Below are 21918 nucleotides of genomic sequence, written 5' to 3'. Positions count from 1 at the left end.
TCTCTGACTAATATCAATTGATCAAGACTTTTCTAACAATCCACACTACAAAATAAGTAATGCACGGGACGGCAAAGTATGCATTATTTGTGCCGGTATCGTATTGCGTCATCAGTATCGACCAATGCGCAAAAAGCCAATATTGGTATTGTATCGGGGGTGACAAAGGTGTATCGTGATACCCCTATCGGTTTCTAGTATCAAGGTTTTAAAAAGGTAAATTTTATAAATTATAAATTTTATATTTTTCTTCAGTTGTTCACATGGAGTGACTGGAGTCTTCTCCTGTTCCACCGCATCCCAAAGACGCTACGTTAGGTTCAAATATGGTGGCTGTAGGTCGTTTGACTGCAGAGAACTCATCACACTGCTGAAAGTAGCCATTGGAAGACCCTGTTGCAACTCTAAGGTTAAAGGTCAATCCTTTCTATGTGACAGTTTGCAAGAAAAAACTCATCAACAGTCAGGTCACCAGTGGCTGCTTTATTTAACGTCAGATCCTAATTAAGTCACAGGTACTGACCTTAGCCAAAGACCCTCCAAGGTAATCTGAATCTCTTTCTCTGTCTTACAGATTTTTTTTTTTTTACATCCAAGAAAAAAAAAAATTCTTTCTTGTCAGGATTTACAGTTTTTACATTTCATCAACACACCTGGTCTCGTCCTGTAACATTCCTTCTGCAGTGGCTGATTGATGCCTGTACAAAAATGTGGAGCGGCACAGTGGCACGCTGATCCGATTACACAAAACTTCAAAAATGTGCAGTTTTTTTTTCTTCTTTTTGTTTAACATTTTGTAAATATATATTTATATTAACCATTTACACTTCTGATTATACAACTATCAAATTTCCAAAAATGCAGGCACTTGACTTCCAAAGCATCCTTTGTGCCTATAACTAAAAAATAAGATAAAATGAAATAAAGAAACCTACATTGCCCATTTACATATATGTAACTGTATAATAGTGCTGTATGTGAACATAAAGAGCAGTCTAAACCCTCCGATAAACCACAGTCAGCAGCCATAATTATGCCTATTGCATATCAGTCTGGCTGTCTGGAAAACACAAAATCTTTCAACGAGGGGGAAAAAAAAAAATCCTTATGGTTTCAGCAGATGTACTGACTCGCATAAATCTCCATGTAGTGTGCTGCTGCCAGAGCTTTTAGTTATCGTCCAGGATCAGAAGAAAACTTGCTGAATTGTTGAAGTAATACTAACAGGACAAGAAAATACAAGTAGTTAAATGCAAATGGAGGGGATGAAACCCGACGGGCATGTTTCCTCTTGCAAACAGAGCCTCAGTCCACGCTTTATACTCCAACACCGAGTTTCTAAGGTCACTTTTTGCTCAGAACTGCTGGGATTTACTCTGTTTCACAAGTGCAACGTAATTTCATTCATTCCTTTTGGCGTGAGATGCGAATTTGTGGGTCTGAACCTGAAAATAACGTTGAGTCTAAATCGTCTTTTGCATAGAGGAAAAAAAAAACAACTCCTACTTTAGTTTCCAAGTTTTCCCAGACTTTATGGTGAGCTCCGACATTTTTATCTGATCGTTTATTGCTGCTCAACGCAAGAAAACAGCAGCAAGAGGGAGCAGAGGCGCACCAACAACGTTGAGTCTTTTAGTGCTGAACTCATGTTGGATAAATTAAGACATCTGTGTGGCGTTTGTAGCGGTGGGGGTGGTGGGGGGGTGAGGGAGCGCCCCCGGTCACTGCTTCAGCAAGTCTTTGAGCACGGCTCCGGCACTGGCCTCGGCTGAGACAGGCACAGGGGTGAAGGTGGGCAGAGCGTCGGTGATGGGCTTCATCAGCAGGTGACCTCCAGAGCCGGCGGGGCCAGAACCGGCCACCAGCGGCACCGCGGCAGAGCGAGGAGCCAGGAACGGGTTGGATTCACCGGGTCTCCTGACGCCAGCCGCAGCTCCTGTGGTGAAAACAGGTTCAATTTTGGGAGTATTTGATTGAACTGTTTTGTTTTGTTTTGCAGGAATGCTAATTTACCCGCGGAGCCTGAAGAAGAGCCACCGGCTCTCCCAGAAGGCGGTGCGCTCAGAGGCTTGATGTCATGGACCGGGAGCCTCGGCGCCGGAAGCGACGGGGTCGACTCCATCTCCAGGAACTTCACAAACATCTCGGAGAAAGACTGCGGCGGCGAGGGAGTTGGCGGGATCGGTGTTTGAAAGAATAAATGAACGAATGAATGAATGAGTGAGTTTACAGATTCAATTAAATCGAAAATATTTCACAGAGTGAAATAAAGAACTTCACCAGGACTAGGGATGCAACGATTAATCAGATTAATCGTGATGTATCGATTATTAAAACTGGTCTAGTAGTCGATTCATTCTTAGCTGGAATTTACAGACTAAATAAAAAAAAATAACTATATTGCTGAAAGAAAAACAGTAAATAAGCCAAAACTACATTTTGCATTTAAGGTGAAAAAAGACCTTCTTTGTTTGTAAATATGATCTTCCTAGTTTTAGCTTTACCTCGTTCAAGTTCTGAAAAAGTATAAAACCTCTACCATTAGGCACCTTTTGCTCTAAAATTAACTGGTCAACATTTTAGCCGGTCACTGAATCGACGCTGAATCAAACAGAAAGAGCTCAAGTTCTCAAATGTTGATGTTAGAAGTATTTTTTAGCCACATATGTATCCTTCGCTACAAATGATCAAGTGTTCACTTAAAGAATATGTTATTGCATTTTAAGCAACAAAATGATTATTTTCTTATTTACAAAAAAATAAATAGTTTATTTGCATCCTATAATGCAATCCCAACACTGTATAAAATGTACGTGGTTAAATAAAAAATCTGCAGAATTTTCCAGTTTTTGATTTTTCATTCGATGAGTCATCATTATAATCAATTACTAAAATAACTGATTATACTGAAGACACAGGAAGGTGCAATTTTATATTTTGTAGATTTGTTCATCAGTAAGCTTTTTTTCTGTTTCTAGCAAATTATATGCAGAACAAAAGCTACATGAAAATCTGCCACATTTTTCATCTGCCCATTTTCTCTTCGTAAAAGTTTTGAAATTAAATTTAACTCGAGCTTTACGTTTCCATTCATTGCTAAATGAATTCTACAGAAATTGCAGAGAACCAATGGTTTTTATGCGACTCTCCAGCTCCCTGCCGCTCTGTGTGGCGTACTCATGGTGCGTTTGTGCCTCTCTGCCACTGGGTGGCATCCTCATGGTGCGTTTTTGGCTCCCTGCCGCTCTGTGTGGCGTACTCATGGTGCGTTTTTGGCTCCCTGCCGCTCTGTGTGGCGTATTCATGGTGCGTTTTTGGCTCCCTGCCGCTCTATGTGATGTACTCATGGTGCGTTTGTGGCTCCCTGCCGCTCTGTGTGGCGTACTCATGGTGCGTTTTTGGCTCCTTGCCGCTCTGTGTGGCGTATTCATGGTGCGTTTGTGGCTCCTAGCCCGTTCTGAACTTACAGAGTTCAGCCCCTGGCCACTGGTGGGCCTCTGTGGCGTATTCGGCACGCTCAGAGCTCCTCTGCCTCCAAGCCAGCTCGATACCCATCCACCAACACCGTGGTGGGCGTCGTCCTCCAACATCTAAAAAGACAGAAGGTTAGGATGAAATAAAATTAACTCATCTGGAAAAATAAAATCTCTCAAGCGTCATCAAAGCTCATCGTTTTTTGTTTTTTTTTTAAATATTATTAACTAAGCTCTACGAATTTTCTTGGCAAGATTGGGCTGCATGGATCACTGCCTGACAATTAATAGACGCATGAAAAGGAACTGCAGCACCGCCGACACTGAATCTTTAAAGTCTGCTGGTTTTACTCGACTCTTGGCTTCTGTAAAGTGGAAACTCTAAATAGTTTTACCAGGACATGAGGGAACGAAGGGGGGGAAAATGAAAAAACCTTTCAGGGACCTTAAAGGTAATAAAAAATGTTTTATTCTAAGAAACTGGAATCTCTCTTGCCCTGCGTTTCCTTTTAAACGGTGTTGGGTAACGTTCTCTGGAATCGCTGGGTGGATTCCCGCGCAGCAACCAGCCAAGACGATCTGGAAAAGACGATGCTTTCTCTTTCAGGTCTGAGCTCTGAGGATTTTCTGGGGACAATGGGAGTTGATATAAAATCGTTGGGCAGTGTATTTTTCAGTCGACTATCCAGGCTCTAAAGTGCAAGATAACAAATTAAACCAAGTGGATTATCTGCTGGTGTGGTCTGAGTGACCTGTGTTTAAGTATGTAAACAGGTCTGACATCAGAGTTAGGAGCATTTCATATGAAGGCGATTAGATTTTAATTAAAGCCACAACTCTCCGCTTCTAATGGCTTTATTAAATTAGATAAATAATCACGGTATTGTTCGAGTTGCACAAAGTTAAGCTTGTTCCTTTCTTTTTTTTGGTTGTTTTTCAAAAGCTAACAGAAGCTGTATGGCTGCAGATGTAAACCAGACAGGCAGGAATAAATTATAATAATCATTTCTCCATCTGGAGAACGGAAAGATTTACAAACAACGTAAAAAGTTCCGCAAATGTCTAGAAAGACAAGTTTCACTTTTTAAATTATTGCCAAAAAACATATGATTTGATGAAATGAGAGGAATTTTGATTGAAAGTAGATTAAAATAATATATTTTATGACATGTATGGATGGAGGTGATGGAGTTATTTCTATATTTCCTACAATATAATGTTTCAAAATAAACTAGATGCTAAATCATTCAGTAGTTTATGCTGATGATGGTGGAGAGAAAAATGTAATTCCAAATCGCTTAAAACAATTGATCTGGCTTTAAATCAGTCCAAGATTTGATTGTGTATTTATTGTAAGCATTAACTACTTACTATTCATAAAACTGAGTTATGGCATTATTATATATATATGTATATTTGTCTTTTTTTTAACAGCTCCAGAAACTAAAACTTAAATGTGTAATAATGCCTCCCATTTTCAACATCCTGTGAAAACAAAACATATTAAATAAAACCCCACTTAACATATGAATTAAAAAAATATATTTTTAATCTTAAACTTGGTTATTGTCACTTTTCTAAAATAATTTTTTTGCCAAAAAAGTGATCACATTTGGCAAAAAATGACTTGGGTCATTATTTTAAGAATACCTTTCTAAAGTTATTCTTAAGATTTTCAAACAGATGTAAAAGACCAGCCGCCCACCGGGCTGAAATGAGTCAAGGTCGACCTCTGACCTGATCAACTTGTTCTCGGCTCAGCCCCAACACACTTCCCATGAGCCTCAGCACATCGGCACGCTTCGTTTTAGGCGTGTGGAAGTAGCCCAAAAACAGGTTGCGCATCAGAACCCTGCAGACACAGCAACACACACACAATGCTGGATCATGGCGCATTTCAACACTGATAGGAAAGAGTTACCACGTAGAGTTGACAACACTCTTCAGTGTGGACACCATTACTGACCGGAAAGAACCCATCAAAATGAGCAATTTTCAGTATCATCAAGGTGTTTAAAATTGAATTTAGAGGAAGCAGAGAGACGAAAAAAGACATCTAAAAACAAGATGTACTTTCTACGGCATGTCAAAACGTGTCGACAGTTCACTCAGGACGCTGTAGACACAAGAAAGGCTGAAGTGATTACGGGAAAACTGCTCCGTTTCATCCTTGAGAGTTTTCAGCGTCTGTCAGTCATGAGCATGATAGATTAACGCTGGCAGCGTTTAAGAAGTTTGATACACGCCCAAATAGTTTTGCAATGCTAACTGCTTTAATTGCTAATGTATCTGTTCTTCCGTTTTTATTTTATGGTTTTTGAAGAGAAATCTGAACCAGCCAAAAACAACAAAAAGATACTGTCATCAAAAGTGGGACAAATGTCTGATTATTTTTAAAATATTTTACAACTACATCATAAAAAACTCTGGCCTCAACTTTACAGCTTCTTCCTAATATTGTATTCTATTCATTATTTTAATTTATATTCAAGTTTGTATAATTATGTGATACGGTTCTGTAGACAAAGATGTACAAAAGGTCTTTAATTTAGGTTTTTAAAAAATAAACTAATATTAAAAACAGTGATTTTGTTGGATACTTTTGAGTAAAAGTACATCAACATTGATTTCATTTAACTGGTTGTATTAATAGCAGACATGGGACAAAAACCCAACTTACTTGTCTATCTTTCCTTCGGTGCTGTTGAGAAGGTTCATGAGTTTCTTTTGTGCCTCCTCCAGCATCTCCTGCCTCACATCCACTGAAACACAAAACCAGAGAGTCGTCTTTTCACGACAAACAAAAAAACTTGTTTCCTTTGAAACAAAACAAAAATAATAATAAAAAAAACCCAACAAAACATATTTATGTTGCTTTGTTTCTCTACTTGCCACATGTATGCTACCAGACTAAAAAACTAACTCGGTACATTTAACCTCTAGGTTACCAATGGAGAGTCAGATTTTCATATGTAATTTGCTATAGTGTCAGATTTCTCAAAACCTTTTGTTCTCAGAGTTTTACCGACTTCTGATCACTTTAAATGGAGAAATGTTCCCCGATTTCAAAATTTGGGCCGAGGTGACGTTTGTAATTCCAGTCTCTTGTGTGGCAGCAGAGCGACGATTAAACCTCCAGATGAACATCAAAACATTGGGGACATTTGAGATCCATGCAGACTAGCTGGAGGCATGAAGCAGGTGAATCGTTCATAATTTAAGTGCAATCGTTTAATTTTAATTGTCTATTCATATTTCCTGGGAGCAGTCTGTGGTTGTTGTCACTGTGGAAGAAAGTTACTTGGTTGTTGTGTGATGACATAATGTGGATTCTCTGTTCAGCTTGTTGAACATCAATTAAACCAAATTAAAATAAAATGCAGTTCAATTCGTCATTATTAATGTTTTACAAAATGACGGATAAAAAGAGAATATGATGATCAGTCAAAATGACGGATAACAAAAAAATTCTAGCGCAATCCTTGATCTAGAGTTATGTTTTCCAGATAAGCCACATTTAGACTATATATATAGAATTAGAAAGTAAAGATAAAGACTTGCTCCAAGACAGAACAAATACATACTGTAAGGTCTGAGACCAGGCAACAAAAACAGTCTGAGAATTTGCTGTGATGTAACGTTTACTTGATAAAAGTGACAGAAAAATACATTAGTCTGCAAGTCAGGCTCTGATAAGGGCGTCCAAACACATACTGTTTTATATTTTGTTTCATAATCTGAGCTCAGTTTTTGGTTAAAAGTTTTACTTAGTTTATTTGCCAATTCATACTTTCAGATTTGTCCCTGATATTTTCACATGAATCCATGCCTGTCATTTTGAGGTCTCTTTGAAAGCTGATAATTTCAGTAATTAACTTTTAATTTATTTACAATCTACAGTGAGGAGATGTTAAGTAATTCTAAGTAAAATCCTGAATAATCAGGAAGTTGCTCAGTTATTTTGGTTAGCTCAGCTATGGGTTCAAAGCTACAATTAACTGGAAAATGTTTACATTCAAAGAATAATATTCAAATAAATGAAATGTGAGATTCAAGAATTGGTATTATGATTTACCTGCATACATTCTTAAAATATATAAATACAAAAAGAAAAAAAGTGACCAAAAATTGGCACAAAACTGGTGAAGGAAAAATGATCTGGAGCCATTTTATTCAACAGTAATTTACAATCTGCTGGAAAAAAAACAAACATTAAATGTAGTGAAGAGACTCGAACTCATCTCACCTTGCTTCTTTAGCTCTTCAATTTGCTCCTCTTTCTGATCGATCTGATCTGTGAGGCGAGACGCCGAATCTAGAGTGGCGTTGGCTTCGTCCAGGTTCAGCTGAGAGAAATAAAGATCAGCAACCGGGATCATTTCACTGCAACGCCCACCGATCCGGATCCAGACATTATGAGAACAGACACGGTCTCTGTCCGCTGACTTACCTGCAGAGCAGATGCCTGGTCTTCAAGCAGGAGAGCTTTTCTCTTCCACTCGTCCTTCTCCTTTTTGTGCTTCTCCAGCTCTGCCGAGTACATGGCTTTCTCCTCTAAATAGAAAGAGACAAATAACTGAAACAATACATAGGAACAGCATCACAACGGGTAAAATATAGATTTATTACAAAGAAGAGCTGCTAAGAAGCTGCTGGCGAAACAATTTCTCTCTCTGCTAACTTGCCTTGCTGGAACTGCTCTAGCACCATCTGCAGGTTTGAGAGCGACACTGCGTACTGCCTGACTTGTTCCTGAGAGGTTCTGAGTTGTAAAAGTGTGTCGTCCCTCTGCTTCACCACATTGCTCAGCTGTTCCTGGAGAGACTCCACCTGCATGCTGGCCTGTTGGCTGGAAAGAAGAGCGGGAAACTCGCCGAATTAAAAAAAATAACAAAATACTCTGGCTCAGAGCAAGCTTGGAGGGAATAAATCACTACAGCAAAACGTTTCAAGAAAAAAAACCAAAAAAAAAAAAAAAACGGAAAAAGGAGCTAGTACTGAACCGCGTGTGGAAATACACTTTCTCACATTTAAGTGATGTGATAAAATAAACATATGACGTACGCATGTGGTGAAGGCAGTTTTAAGTTTGTGCAAACCTGGCGTTTTCCACGGCATTCGACGACGTGGCCAGTTTGTCATCCAGCAGCGCCACCCGCCTGCGCAGCTCCGTCTCCCGGTCCTCCGCAGCGAGGGCTTCCCTGGTGTAGGAGTCTTCGATCTCCAGCAGGTGGTTGCGCAGCCTCTCCAGCTCCAGGTTGAGCCGCTGCTCTTTATCCCTCGTGTGCTGCAGCTGCAAACACACAAACACTCTCGAGTTAAACAGCATCTTGGCTTAACTGTTTGCCTCATTTGTTTCTTTATAAAATATCTTTGAATGTATTTTGTAACAAGACTGCTCTTTTTCTCTCTCACACACAGTGTGACGTCGCCTCTGTTCCAAGTACAAATAATCAACGGCAGCTCATGGTAACGGGACTGTCGTTTTTAAATCTTCTCAAACTAGTAGAAACAGATCAATGGGAACCAGACAGAACCTTTAGTGGCAGGTCAGCGCTTTACCAGTCGGATCCCAGAGACGCATCTCGACTTCTTTTCTTCAGAAATGACAGAACACATCAACTTCTGGACCATTAATAACGTCACACAAGTCATGCGATCAATAACGAGGAAAACGACAGGAAGTGGCATTTGGATGATGGAGAGGCGTGTTTGTTATCGCGTGAACAAACTTAATCACGTGTGATTTTGATTCAGGCATATTTAGTGGAAACTACAATGGAGTTTTAAGACTGAACAAAAAAATGAATTAATAAAAGAATAAAGACGATATTGAGTGAAGCTGTAATATTACCAGAATAAAGTTATACGAGAATAAAGTTGTCATATTATGACTTTATTCTCATAATTTTTTAAAATAACTTTTTCTTAGTTTTTAATAATTCATTTAAATTAAATTGGAATTATTAATTTTATTTTTCTATGCTGTCATAGAAAACACCGCAAATGCAAAACTGTGTTTTTCCGACATTAGCTGAATACTAAAAAAAGTCATGTCCACATCTTTATTGGAGACGCAGCTCATGATGGTCGTCCTCCTACCTCAGACTGCAGAGCTGTGCTCTCCATTTGCTTCTGCTTCAGCGCCATCATCATCTGATCCCTCTCCTGCTGGAACATCACCGCTTTCTCCTGCATGGACTTCAGTTCGTTCAGAAGCTGATTCAGTTCACCGGATTTACCCTGCGACACAAATCGACAGGAGTAAAAAAGTTTCATGGGAATGTTTACTTTATTAAATGTTGAAAAAGGCTGCAGACCGTGAACCAAACTGACCAGCTCTTTGTCTTTGAGCATCCGCTCCACCGTGGCGGCCTTCTCGCTTACCGCGCTCAGCTCAAACTCCTTCTCTCTGAGCAGAAGCGAAACCTGCATGTTTGTTTCCTGCAGAGCCCTGAACTCCGACTCCTTCTCCCGGGAGCGCGCCGCCACCTGCTCGTTCTCCTCCTTCAGCTTCCTGGCGTCCAACTCCAAGATGAGCGCCCGCTCCTTCAGGTTGGTCACGGCCTGCTTCAGTACCTCGTTGTCGTTCTCGCGGTTGCGCAGCGCCTCGCTCACTTGGCTCAGCTGGTCTCCTTTGGTTTTTATGAGCAGGTCTTTCTCCCTCACTGACCTCTGCAGGGACTCCAGTCTGTCCCGGACCTGGCGGACCTCCTCGGCCTGACTCCTCTGCTCGCTCTCTGAGGCAGACGCCGCGTCGGAGAGCCGGTGGTTGTTCTCCTGAAGGGTCCTGATTAGGTTTTCCTTCTCAGCCAGCTGCGCTTGCAGAACTCCGGCGGTCTGCTGGGTTTGGGGCTCGGCCGTTAGATTGAGACCGCTTGATTGGGCAGTCACTGCTGCGGCCTCGGGAGTCTGCGCAACACTGTCCAGTTTCCCCAGCAGCACATCCTTGGTGTTGCTGAGCTGACTGATGGTCTGCTGGACCTGCGCCAGCTCCAGACTCAAACCTCCCAGCCTCTTCTCCTTCTGCTCGTAGCTCTGGATCAGTCGGGCGTAGTCGACGGACAGCTTGGAGCTGCAGTCGCTGTCGGCGGACACCTGGCCCTGCAGCTTGATCAGCTCCTCGTGCAGCTGCGCCGACTCGTGCTGCATGTTCTTGACCGTGGTGATCACCTGCTGCTTCCACTCCTCCATCTTCTTCACCTGCTGCTTCAGCGTGTCCCTCTCCTGAAGGAGCTCCTCAAATTGGTTGCTGCTGACGCCGCCGGACACGGCGCCGGCCTCGCCTCCCGTTGACTGCAAGACGGTCACCAAGGTCTGGCACTTCTGAGTCAAAGCGTCGATCTCGATGTCCTTCTCCCTGATGATGCGGGACAGGTTCTGGATGGTCTCCTTGAACATCTCCTGGCTCCCTGATGGGTCGCTTGCGTCAGAGAGCCGCTGGTTCTCCTGCTGGAGCCTCACCAGGGCGGCTTCCTTCGCCGCCACCACGTCCACCAGGCGGTGGTAGTCGGACCGCAGCTGGCTGTTCTCCCTCGTCTTCTCGTTGAGCACGGCCAGCATCTGCTCCCGCTCCACGGCGAACACCTGCAGCTGCTGCTGGAGGTAGAGGACGTCCTGACCCGACGAGACCCGGGCGTGGAGCGCTTGGATCTCCAGGTCTTTCTGCCGGATCATTTGGGAGAGCTTGCCCACTTCGTCACGAGAAAACGCCAGCTGTTCCAGCTGCCTGGTGAGCGAGAGGTTCTTCTCGTTCAGCTGGACGATCTCGGTCTCTTTCTCCTCGATGCCGCGGACCAGTTTCTCTATCTCGGCCTTGGACAGGTCGTGCTTCTCGTTGCCGTTGTCCCGATTGAGAGACCGCGTCTTGTCCTCCTGGAGGATGACGTCTCCCTGGAACGCCGGGAGGCGGCCCTGGTCCACGCTCTGCTGGAGGCGGGTTATCTCTTCGTCTTTGGCTTGGATGAGTCTGTCGTAGTCGAGCGCCGTCTGCTGGTGGCGGACGGCGGCCTGTTCCAGCTCGCTCCGCTGCGCCTGCAGAGACGCCTGCTGCTCCTCCGAGGTTTTCTTCAGCGACCGGACTTCGTCTTCCAGCGCGTTCCTGGACGACTTCAACTGGGCGATCTCCGTCTCCAGCTCGGTGATGATGTCCAGAGTCTTGGGTTCGGCCAGCGGTTGCGGTCTGCTCTGCTGATCCCTCAGTCGATCGATCTCCTCTTTCAGATGGCTGTTCTCCTCCTTCATCCCTCCCAGCTGCTTGTCCTTTTCCTCCACCGCTTGTTTGAGCGCGTCCACCTCTTTGGTCGAGGCCGACACTCTGTTCTCCATCTCTCTCTGTAGATCCACCGCGTTCTGTTTCAAGGTTTCCACAAAGACGTCCTTCTCTTGTAGCAAGTCCGTCAGCTGCTTCTGCCCCGCGACGGTGATGGAGAGCATCTCGTTGGTGTCTCTGTGGTCCGACGCCAGCTGCTCCACGTCTCGCCTCAGCTTGGCGATCTCCAGGTCCTTCTCCTGGTTTAGCTTGATGGCTGACTCATGCTCGGTTTGCAAAGCTGAGGCGTCCATGGACCTGGCTCGGGTCAGCTCCTCGATGGTCTGCTGGTACTGTTTCGCCTGCTCCGACAGCGCTCTCTCAGCCTGCGACAGCTCCAGTTCGAGTTGGTTCTTCTCCAGCTTGAGCGCTTCGATACGAGTGTCCTTCTCCCTTGTCGTCCTGTTTAGAGCGGCCTGGTTTTCTTTCAGCTGCTTGTTTAGCTCCTCTAACTTCCTCAAAGCGTTCTCATGCTCGTCCTTCAATCTCCGGTTCGCCATCTTCACCTCATACTCTTCAGACATCCCCTTGTCGTAGGAGCTCCTCATTTCATCCATTTCTCTCTGGAGGTCCGATAGCTCCCTCTCCTTCCCTGCCAGCTCCTCCTCCGCCCGCCTCTCTCCTCCTTGAGCCGTCTCTGCCTTAGCAGCGGCTAGCTGCTCCTCTCGCTCCTGCAGGGTCTTCTTCAGCTCGGCCGCTTCTCGCCTCGCTTCCTGACTCTGCTCGTTCGCACGTCCCAACGCGTCTTTCAGTTCCTTCACCCTCTGCTCCAGATGCTGTTTGCCCATGTGGAGGTCGTTGAGGGTGAACGCGCTTTGGCTGGTTTTCTCTTTTTGTGCCCCCAGCTCGCGCTCCAGCGCTCCTTTCTGCTCCTTGGTGGCGTTGAGCTCTGCGGTCGTTCTGATCAGCTCTGCCTCAGCTTCCTTCAACTGGCCAGAGAGCTGCTCCTTTGCGGCGATCAAATGCTAAAATAATTAAAAAGAAAAACTCCATTATTTCTTATTGCTTTGCTAAAGACGTTTAAAAAAAAAAAAAAAAAACTGTGGCTTGTGCTTCTCACACTGCATACAACCTCAGCCCCGTCGTGACAACTATCATTTTTTTATGACTTCAACCCAAAAATAAAGTTAAACAGCTGGACTGTGGGGATTGAGCTGAGGCCGACCAGACCTGTGTTGCTTCCTGGTTCTGCCGGTCCAACTCCTCCAGCTCTGACACGAGGGTGTCCCGCTCCTCCTCGGCGGCTCTCAGGACTTTCTCTCTCCTCTCCAGCTCCGCCTTCAGGTCCTCCAGGGACTCCGCCTCACCAGACTCCATCGGCGATGCATTTCTGCAAACCATCTGCTCCTCTGCTACCGTCAGTCTGTGCTGCAGCTCAAGCTGTGAAGAGAGAAAACAATCAGGAAATGTCTTTCACTTCAACGCTCCAGTAGTTCACAGACTGACTTTAACTACGTCCAGTGACTAACATTTATACATCTGGAGAGTGTAAGTTTAAAACAGCTGAAGCCAAATATTGACATACGTTTATTAACATGGATAAACATTTATTTCCCTTCACAGACTGACATGAAGTCAGATTAGATGTTTTTTGTTGAAGTTCAAGAACTATTTTTTATTTGATAAATATCAGAATAACGAGTATTTTTTTTATTACTTCCATCAAATTGAGAGGTTAACATACATTTTCTTAATGTTTGAAACTGTGTGACTTGCGTCAAACGTTCTGGGTATTCTTTAAAATAGATGGAAATTTGGTTCCTTTAATAAAAAAAAGAAAAAAAAAGGAAAAACCTTTGACCTCTGTGATCAACGGTTTATGAAGTTGATTCCAATACATTCACTTTGTAATCCTTAAGCCATTTTATAACTAATTCGGTGGTACGATTTTGAAAGTTTTCTCCTTTTTTCCTCCCCAAACGTGACGATTGTTCAATGTCAGGCCATGTGTAAAGTACCTGTGTGCATTTATGTTCTTATGGAGTTTATGTAAACATCTGGCTTCAACTGTAACTACAAAAAAAAATACATATACTTGTAAGCTGATACAGTATTAAATTTTTGTCAAACTACAAAGTGCCAAACAAACATCGGGAACAAAAAACTGTTTTTAAACTTGTTTTCTTAAAGTGTCAACAGATAATGTTAAAAAGATAACATTTGGTGTGCCGTGGTGGTGCAGGGGTTAAGCACAACCCACATATGGAGGCCTTAGTCCTTGACGCAGCTGTCGCAGGTTCGATTCCCGGCCTTGGCGACCTTTGCTGCATGTCTTCCCCCTTCTCTCATTACCCACTTTCCTGTCAATTAACTATCAAATAAAAGCCACTAGAGCAAAAAAAAAAATCTTTATTTTTAAAAAAAGAGAACATTTGAGTAAAATAAACCAACCTTTTCTTGTTCCAGGACTTCCTTTTCTTGCCTCAGCATCCCTATAATGGTGTTCAGTTCTAAGATGTCTGCATGTTCAACCTCTTCTCTCGGCTCTGCCTAAAGTTCAAATGCGAGATCGTTTACGAACTGTAAATATACAAAACTGTAATTTATAACTTATAGCTTGTGTTCATACTTGCCTCGGAAAGGTCTTTGAGTCTCTCTATTTCTTTTTCGGCAGCTATAAAAAAATAACATTTAAACAAATTAAAAAAAGAGAAGTGTAAAGATACTATTTTTGAAGTTATACTTTTTTGGTATTACTAGGGCTGCACCAATTAATCGGCCAGCTGATTTATTGATGCCAATTTCCTTAATTTTGGGAGGTCAGTGATTGGCCGATACTTGAATGTGAAGTTGATCTTATCCACCTCAGCAAAGGCCTGGAAATCAGCCACTGACCTCTTCTGCTCTCCTGTGAGAGAAGTTTGATAGACCGACCCACCAGGTCAGGTCTGCATATTTGCAGTTAACAGTCACCCACTGTTGCCAACTCAGAGACTTTACTATATTTAGTGACTTTTCAGACAAAAAGAAATTGCTTTGGCTAAAATCGGATTCGGCAGGGAAGGCTTTTTAAAAGATCGGTAATCGGGCAAAAAACTGCAATCGGTGCAGCCCTAGTTATTACAATGCATTAAACATTATAAAAAATATTTAGAGAAATGTTAGTGTAACAGATAATATCATGCTGCATTAGTCAGCACATATAAACCCCACCTGCTAAGTTATTTCTAAGCGTCTGAATCTCGTGCTCAAACTGGGTTTTTTGCAGAGCCTTCCCCTCCTGCTCCTGGACTCGTGTCTGCAGCTCAGCCACGGACGCCTGCAGGCGCGAGTAGTTCTGCAGCAGCCCCGCGTTCTCCTCCAGAGCGTCGTCCCTCTCCTGCTGCAGGGAGGCCTGGCTCCTCCACGCGTCCTCCAGACCGGCCGACAGCTCGGCCAGCTGCTTCTCGCGCCGCTCCGCTGCTTCCTGCAGAGTCTGGACGTTTCTCTGGAGCTCAGGCAGTTTGGAGGAATCCGACGGGGAGCTGACCTGACTGTCCCCTGGAGAGAGTGGGTTAGAGGAGACATTTATTAGTTTTCTCTGATGTAATAAGTCCCAGGCTGCTCCTGCTTTTGGCTGGAGTAAAATAATCTCACCGCTGTGAATCTGCTCCTCCAGCTCCTCGATCCTCTCCTCGTACTCTGCCAGCTCCTCTCTGTGGCGGCGCGTAACCTCCGCCAGCTTCTGCCGCTGGGCGTCCTGCAGAGCCGCCAGCTCATGCTGATGCTCATCCACCTCTCGACTCATTTCATCCCGCAACTCCTGTTCCAACAAAGTTACAAATCTACAGTGTCGTTACTGCGTCTCCTGGTAATTATCATAAATAGTAGTTGTAGTACAGGGGTGTCCAAACTTTGTCACGTGTGGAAAAATCTTCCAAGTTGAAAGGACTGGTGGGGAAAAAAAGGGAAAATAAAATATTGTGTGTGTGTTTTTTTTACCTCCTAAGCAATAAACTAAACTGCAATACTTTAACGTTTTGTCAGAAAGGGAGGTCTGAATTATTGAAGATCCAAAATGTGAAAAAGGTTTTGCAGGTTTGCCTCATTTAAAAATGTCCAGTTTGCAAATTTCTGAATGTCTCTACTGAAAACAATAGATCACCTTTTGTCAATGTTAACCAATAAAAACAAGATTAAGGCTTTTATTGGGAAAAAAAAGTATAATGCCAAGTTTGATGAAAAGCAGTTTGGGGTGCATCAAAGCCTGCTGGACAGGACACAGAAAAACGGGGGGTATTGCATTGTGTCTTCTGTTGTGAGATTTTAATTTGACTGTAACAATTTAGGTCTTATTAAAGACAGAAAGTCACCATCTGCATTAACTACCTGAACTGGGGGAGAGAACAAAAAAAAAATCAGGCCAGGAGCTGCAAATGGCCGCAAGTCGCACTTTAGACACCCCTGAAGAAAAACTACAGAAAAAAGCATTGCAGATTCAGAGTGTTTGAAATGTAGGTTTATTTTATAAAGATATAATCAGAAGTACAGCAGCTACCTTAATAGTTCTTTGTAGTTTGAGAATCTCCCCCTGGTCACCATTACCAGTTCCTGAGGTTGTTGATGCCTGAAACACAGAAACATAATAAAAATCAAAGAGTCTCCGTATTTAAGGTCAGCTAAATTTTAGATACATAAATTTAACACTTTTCCTTAATTTTAAGACTCACTGCTAAAATCCAAAAGTCTCACCTGGATCACACTACCGGCGACAATTATTCTACACTGTGATTTCAGTGGCTCATCTTTAACTTACAAGGATTTAGAAATAATCTGTCACTCGGATACGCCGAGTCTTGGCGCGATTGTTTTGTTTTACCTGCGACATTCTCCTCCAGTGCGCCGCCTCCGCCTCCAGACGCATCACTTCTGTGGACAGCCTGTTGATTTCCTGCTGCGACCAAAGGACGTCGCTGATGTCCATTTCGTCGCCGTGGAAGCCGTGATGAGGCTCTGTGGGGCGCGTCAGGAAGGTGGAAGGAGAGGAGGAGGTGGCGGTCAGGGAGGCGGTGGTCACCGGCAGCACCGCTGGAGACGAGGCGGCCGACTGCGCCGACCGCTGCAGCTTCTGGACTTCTTCCTGGAGGCCGCTTTGTCGAGCCTTTAGGTGGCTGATCTCCACCTGGGAGAGGGACGGGAATTTAGACTTTAATCATCATCATGGAGAGTTTTCACAAACATTCACCATTTAAAAATGTTTGCACGCACGTCTTTCTGTTGCAGGAGGATTCTGTGTTCTGCAGACTGTTGTTTAATCTGGATCTCTGAGGCCTCCAGCTTCTCCTCCAACTCTGCATGAAGTTTCTTCAGCCTCTCATGCTGCAACGCAGAGAGAGGACGCGTATTGTCGCTTACATGTGTAAAGATTTCCAAGAAATTAACGAACACAGGAAGACGGGCAAATATGAGAACACGAGGCAGAACAGAGTAGAATCATTTCTTTTACATTCAGCCATTTTGGATATCGACGTTCTAATAATAATGTGGGGTTAATTACTGCATTTACTGATGAGAACCTACAGCAAACAGCTACAAATATGTTTTAAAACACAAGTAAATGCACAAATTTGCATGCATCAAGGTGCAGATATGATTTTTAGTTAAATGCAGCTTAGCGGGTTTGAAAGGTTGTTAATGCAACATCTTGGATAGCAGAGAAAAAAAAAACCAAATAAAAATTGCGTAACTACTTGTTTTTTGTAAAAAAAAGAAAACCAAATTCACTTCAGTTATGTGTTTTATTGACGTTCTTCCACCGTGGAAAAAGAACTGTTCAGATTAGGGATGGATATGCCGAGATGCTGTTTCAGCTCCTAGTAAAATATCACAAAACAATTGTCCTCTTTTTATTCCAGCTTTAAAAAAAAGCAGCTTTTCCTGAGCTACACATGTTGGCGGCTAATTTTAGGTCTGGATTACTGCCCTGCTGGCGTTTAACACTGACAACACTGTTGGCCGGACAGTGAATGTGGAGCTGACAGAAAGCAGTAATAGTTGATAGAAAATGTTGGTCATTTTATCTGTTATTGGCCTTTGAAGCACAATCACCTGCTAAAAGCTTCAGTACCGGCACATTCAGTCCAACAATCAGCATGTAGCCCGTCACATAAATCAAAGTGTGGCCCACTTTGATTTACACAGGAACTATTTGATCTGAACTAAAGCATTTATCAGCATTTCTTGCTGAAAATCATCTGTCACAAGTCAAACTGCTCTTAGGTGGTAAAGATAAAAAAAAGGATAAATCTAACCTCTGATTTCTGAGTGGAAAACGCAGCCTCCACCTCAGCCAACTTGGAATTGGACACGTGTAATTCTGTGGCAGCATCTGTGGTTACACGGAAAAAACAGCATGAGGAAAAACATTAGAACAGACCCAACCAGTCAATTTGCATCTCCCTAGAACATTGTGTGAGTGCAGCACATATTAAGTAAAGGTAAAGTTATAAACTTGGTTGTACAAAACACGAAGCAAAAATAAAAGCCGCCACACCTTCAAAATGAAGTTTTTTTTTAAATATGTTAAAACACGAGATACATATACAAAGTCTATACTTTTGCACTTATATTAACTGTAATCAGAGTTTGAAATAAATCAAAATGTAATAAAATGTTAAAATTTGCTTTATTTTGAAAAACTAACCCCACCAGCTACTGATTGGCTACTGTGTGCTGTGCTGCTTCCAAGAGTGAAGAAAAACTAAAGACGACGTCCGACGTAGAGGGAGAGGAGAAGTGGAAAAAAAGATATCCAAGGAATCTTATTTTTAGTCCAATTGTGTGAAAAACAATCGTAATATTAAAGTATGTTGAATTTGACTGACAGTAACCTGGTTTGGTCTTCATGCGCAATGTTTCCTTTTGAAGGCTTCCTGATTATTGCATCTAATCAGCAGAGGAAATCAATCAATACACTATAAATAACATTTAAAATTTAAATTACTTCACCGCACAATTATTTTTATCCATACTCTTTCACCCCACAGAAAGCAAAGATTATGTTTTACTTAACCTTAAACCCTTAAAACACAAAATCCTTTAAAAGAAACATTTTTGTCTCCATCTGTAGCGCTAATCTACTACATCAGATCCATGTGGGAAACAAATACCTTACTGGCCAGAAGGCAACCAGTACTGACAAGTTAAAGTAATAAAGTGAGTTTAGAGCTGCCAACACCAAACACGCATTAAAACACACTGATTCACTTTCATTCAGGTTCCTGTGAGCGCTTTACGTTTCATCACAGCCACAAACTCAGTTATTTTATTGAGATTTTATGAGACAGATCAAGATTCTTGTTATAGTTTTATATTTGACCAAGTTGAAGAAAGGATGCTCAAATTTATTTAGAAAAATCTGAAAGAATGATGTCTTTTTTTTTTTGTTTATTGAATTTATATAGCGCCTAAATAGCTGTACTGATCAATGAAAGCGTTTTACATTAAGCCACATCTGTCTGGTCGCATGTCGACACCTGGCAGGAGAAAGCCGGAATCGAACCCACAACTTTCAGATTTCGAGGCGGCAACATTTCCTCCCACCTTACAGAAATGAACCGTGTACCGTGAGCACGGTTCTGTGTAACCTAAGGTCCAGTAAACACGTTTAGGTGAGCGTACATCTCCGCCCGACCGTGATAAGAACAGACGCTTTAGGTTTTTGGCTGCGGCAGTGAGTTGGAGATCTGCGGCCAAAGTTCTTCCTCAGTCGATATTTTATCAGTTCGGTGTGGACCGACAACACGTCCAGTTTGAATTAGTCAAACAGGCTGAATTTGCTTATTTACACGTTTCTACAGTATGAATGAAACAGTGCACAGGTAGAAACCAAAGCTGAAATTCTCCCATATGTTTTGTTCTTTAACAGACTGATGGCATCGCATTTTAAGTGGTTAGCTTCCAATTTAGCAGATAATCTAAACGTCATGTCTATTAAGTATGGTCAGGGTTTCCCCCAGAAAACTTGCTAAGCCCGGTGGTTGGGGTGCTAGGTCAGTCATTCATTCAGCGGTTTGTTGTGATATTAAGTAAAAAAAATGTCTCATGTTGACAATAAATTTGAAAATTTCATTTGATAATTACGCATTACTGGAAGATTAAAGCTTGAACACCAACTATAAAGTCTTAAAAAAATGCAAATATTTTAAAAAGACTTAAATAAGCAACGCTTAGCCTGGTAGGGGGCATAAATAAAGCCTGGTGGCCCGCCAGGCTTATAATACACTGTGGGAAACCCTGGTGTTTATTGAGGATTAGATTCTGTTACCTGGACTACTCATAATATTCAAAGTGCAGCAAAATTAGTTTAAGAATAATGTATATTTAGGTACAAACATATAAAGACACATGAATATAAATACTTGCACATATTTGAACATATCTAAACTGAACAGTACCAATGTGTTTCATGCTACTGGTGTGCTAAATGGTCATGTGGACAAAATAGAGGTAAAGCTAAAGCATGGACTGTTAACTTACCTCCGACTTCTTCCACTCCTTCGAGTAGCATGTCTTTGGTAAAGTTTGATATCTGCCCGGTGAACGATGACAGGCTGCCCCCGACCTGTCCCAGAGACTGGCCGAGGCCGGAGCCCAGTCCACCCAGCCAGGAAGACATCCTCGGAGAGGCTGAGAACCAAACAAAAACAAAACCAGTCCGAGGGACGCGGGACAGCTAGCCACGGTTTGAGCTGAAATACGCCGAGGACGGTGCGGACATGTAAGCTAAGCTACAAACTCTGCTTGACATTTACACCGATAGTGTTAAAATCCACTTGTTTGGGTCTGAAACGCGGCGGCTTCACTCCTGACAGACGCTCACTTAGCAATCACTAAACCCGGCTAACAACAGCTGCTCGGTTGCCTGAAGGAATCTGGGAGGACAAGCGAGTTACGAGACATTATAGCAGAATAACACAGCTATTACTTTTATATTTCGGTTTCTGCTGGAGTCGCTCTTGTCTGCGGAAAGTTTCAGTCATAAATGGGAGAGTTTTTTAGCAGTCTGAAGACCTAAAAGTGCCACCTCAACTGCAGCCATTATCAGCTCTGCTCTGCTGACAGATTTGACGTGGACACCGAGGTCTGAAGCGATGCATGATGGGATACAGGAGTGGAGGACCAACAAACGGACGTAAAGCAGGAAAGAACAGGATGTAAAATAAAATGGTTCAACGTAGTTGCCAAATGAAATTAATAATAAATAAAAATTCCATCATAATATAATATAACTAATATAATATAATATAATATAATATAATAAATATAATTTGACCCAGTTGGCGGACTGGCTGAATTAATAAGGCAATTAAAAGCAAAACAAAATTTAAACCAACAAATAAGCCTTGTAAATAACCCAAAAATATTACGTAAGTCAAGAACACGTTTTTACAAATGAATAATAATAATAATAATAATAATAATAATAATCTAATATGATGTGATTCAGTTTAAGAACCAACGGGGGGACTGTATGCTGTTCAGGCATAATATAATGCTGCCACCACCAGATAAAAAAAAAAAAAAAGCAAACCATATCAGGAAAATATAGGTATCTACCTTTAACAAAGTGCAAATCTCCAGGAATGTAAAAAAAATAAAATAAGATTAAAAAAAAAAGTTTCTTTTGGTTAAATTATCCAGCACTGTTGTGCATTTGTTTTATTTTCCAAAGTTAAGTTTTTTTTCCTAGGTCTTGAACTAAACTGGGATTGTCTCTTAGAATTTGACAATCAAAAACTTCAAGTCTATTAATACTCTATACTTATCAACCTGTTCTGATTACCAGAGCTACAATTACACATTTTTAGATTAAAGTATATTTATGTTCAAATGACCATTCAAAAGTAATAAATATTTGAGTTCAAAATCAACACTCAGTTTTAGCTATTTTCCAAAGAATTGGCTAAAAATTTTAGTGTCTAGTTTGGAAGGTGGTTCTTAAAAAATATATGACTCAGCAGCACTAAATACAAATTTACAACACAGATCTTTGTAGAAAGTGTTACACCACCATATACAGTAATACGTCCACTTCAAATTTAAGTGCTGCTTTGCATTTATATGTTGCATAAAATTTCAGTAAAATGCAAAAAAGGTTTGTGATTGTAACAAGACAAAATGTGAAAATGACTAGAAAGATTGGTTTGGGTGAAT

At 42.1% G+C, this 21918-nt stretch overlaps 1 protein-coding gene across 1 annotated transcript; it reads right to left on the bottom strand.

Annotated features, from left to right (window-relative positions):
• Positions 1-466: 466 nt before the first annotated feature.
• Positions 467-20850, bottom strand: trip11 (thyroid hormone receptor interactor 11). The gene is made up of 21 exons (XM_015016821.1): positions 20242-20850; positions 18015-18091; positions 16972-17082; positions 16583-16885; positions 16262-16330; positions 15361-15526; positions 14938-15264; positions 14358-14398; positions 14176-14274; positions 12955-13164; positions 9810-12749; positions 9576-9716; positions 8573-8766; positions 8159-8322; positions 7924-8027; positions 7720-7819; positions 6154-6235; positions 5211-5325; positions 3468-3590; positions 2014-2155; positions 467-1936 (listed from the first exon to the last, which is right to left on the bottom strand). Exons 1-21 carry the CDS (start codon positions 20378-20380, stop codon positions 1722-1724), a joined length of 5862 nt encoding a protein of 1953 aa, XP_014872307.1. The 5' UTR covers positions 20381-20850; the 3' UTR covers positions 467-1721.
• Between the last annotated feature and the right edge of the window lie 1068 nt (positions 20851-21918).

This window comes from Poecilia latipinna, unplaced genomic scaffold (genome assembly GCF_001443285.1).
Source record: "Poecilia latipinna isolate Pla-1442-1.1 unplaced genomic scaffold, P_latipinna-1.0 Scaffold2066, whole genome shotgun sequence".
Lineage (NCBI taxonomy): Eukaryota > Metazoa > Chordata > Actinopteri > Cyprinodontiformes > Poeciliidae > Poecilia > Poecilia latipinna.
Note: the sequence above shows the minus strand (reverse complement) of the source record. Positions and strands in the feature narration are given on the sequence as shown.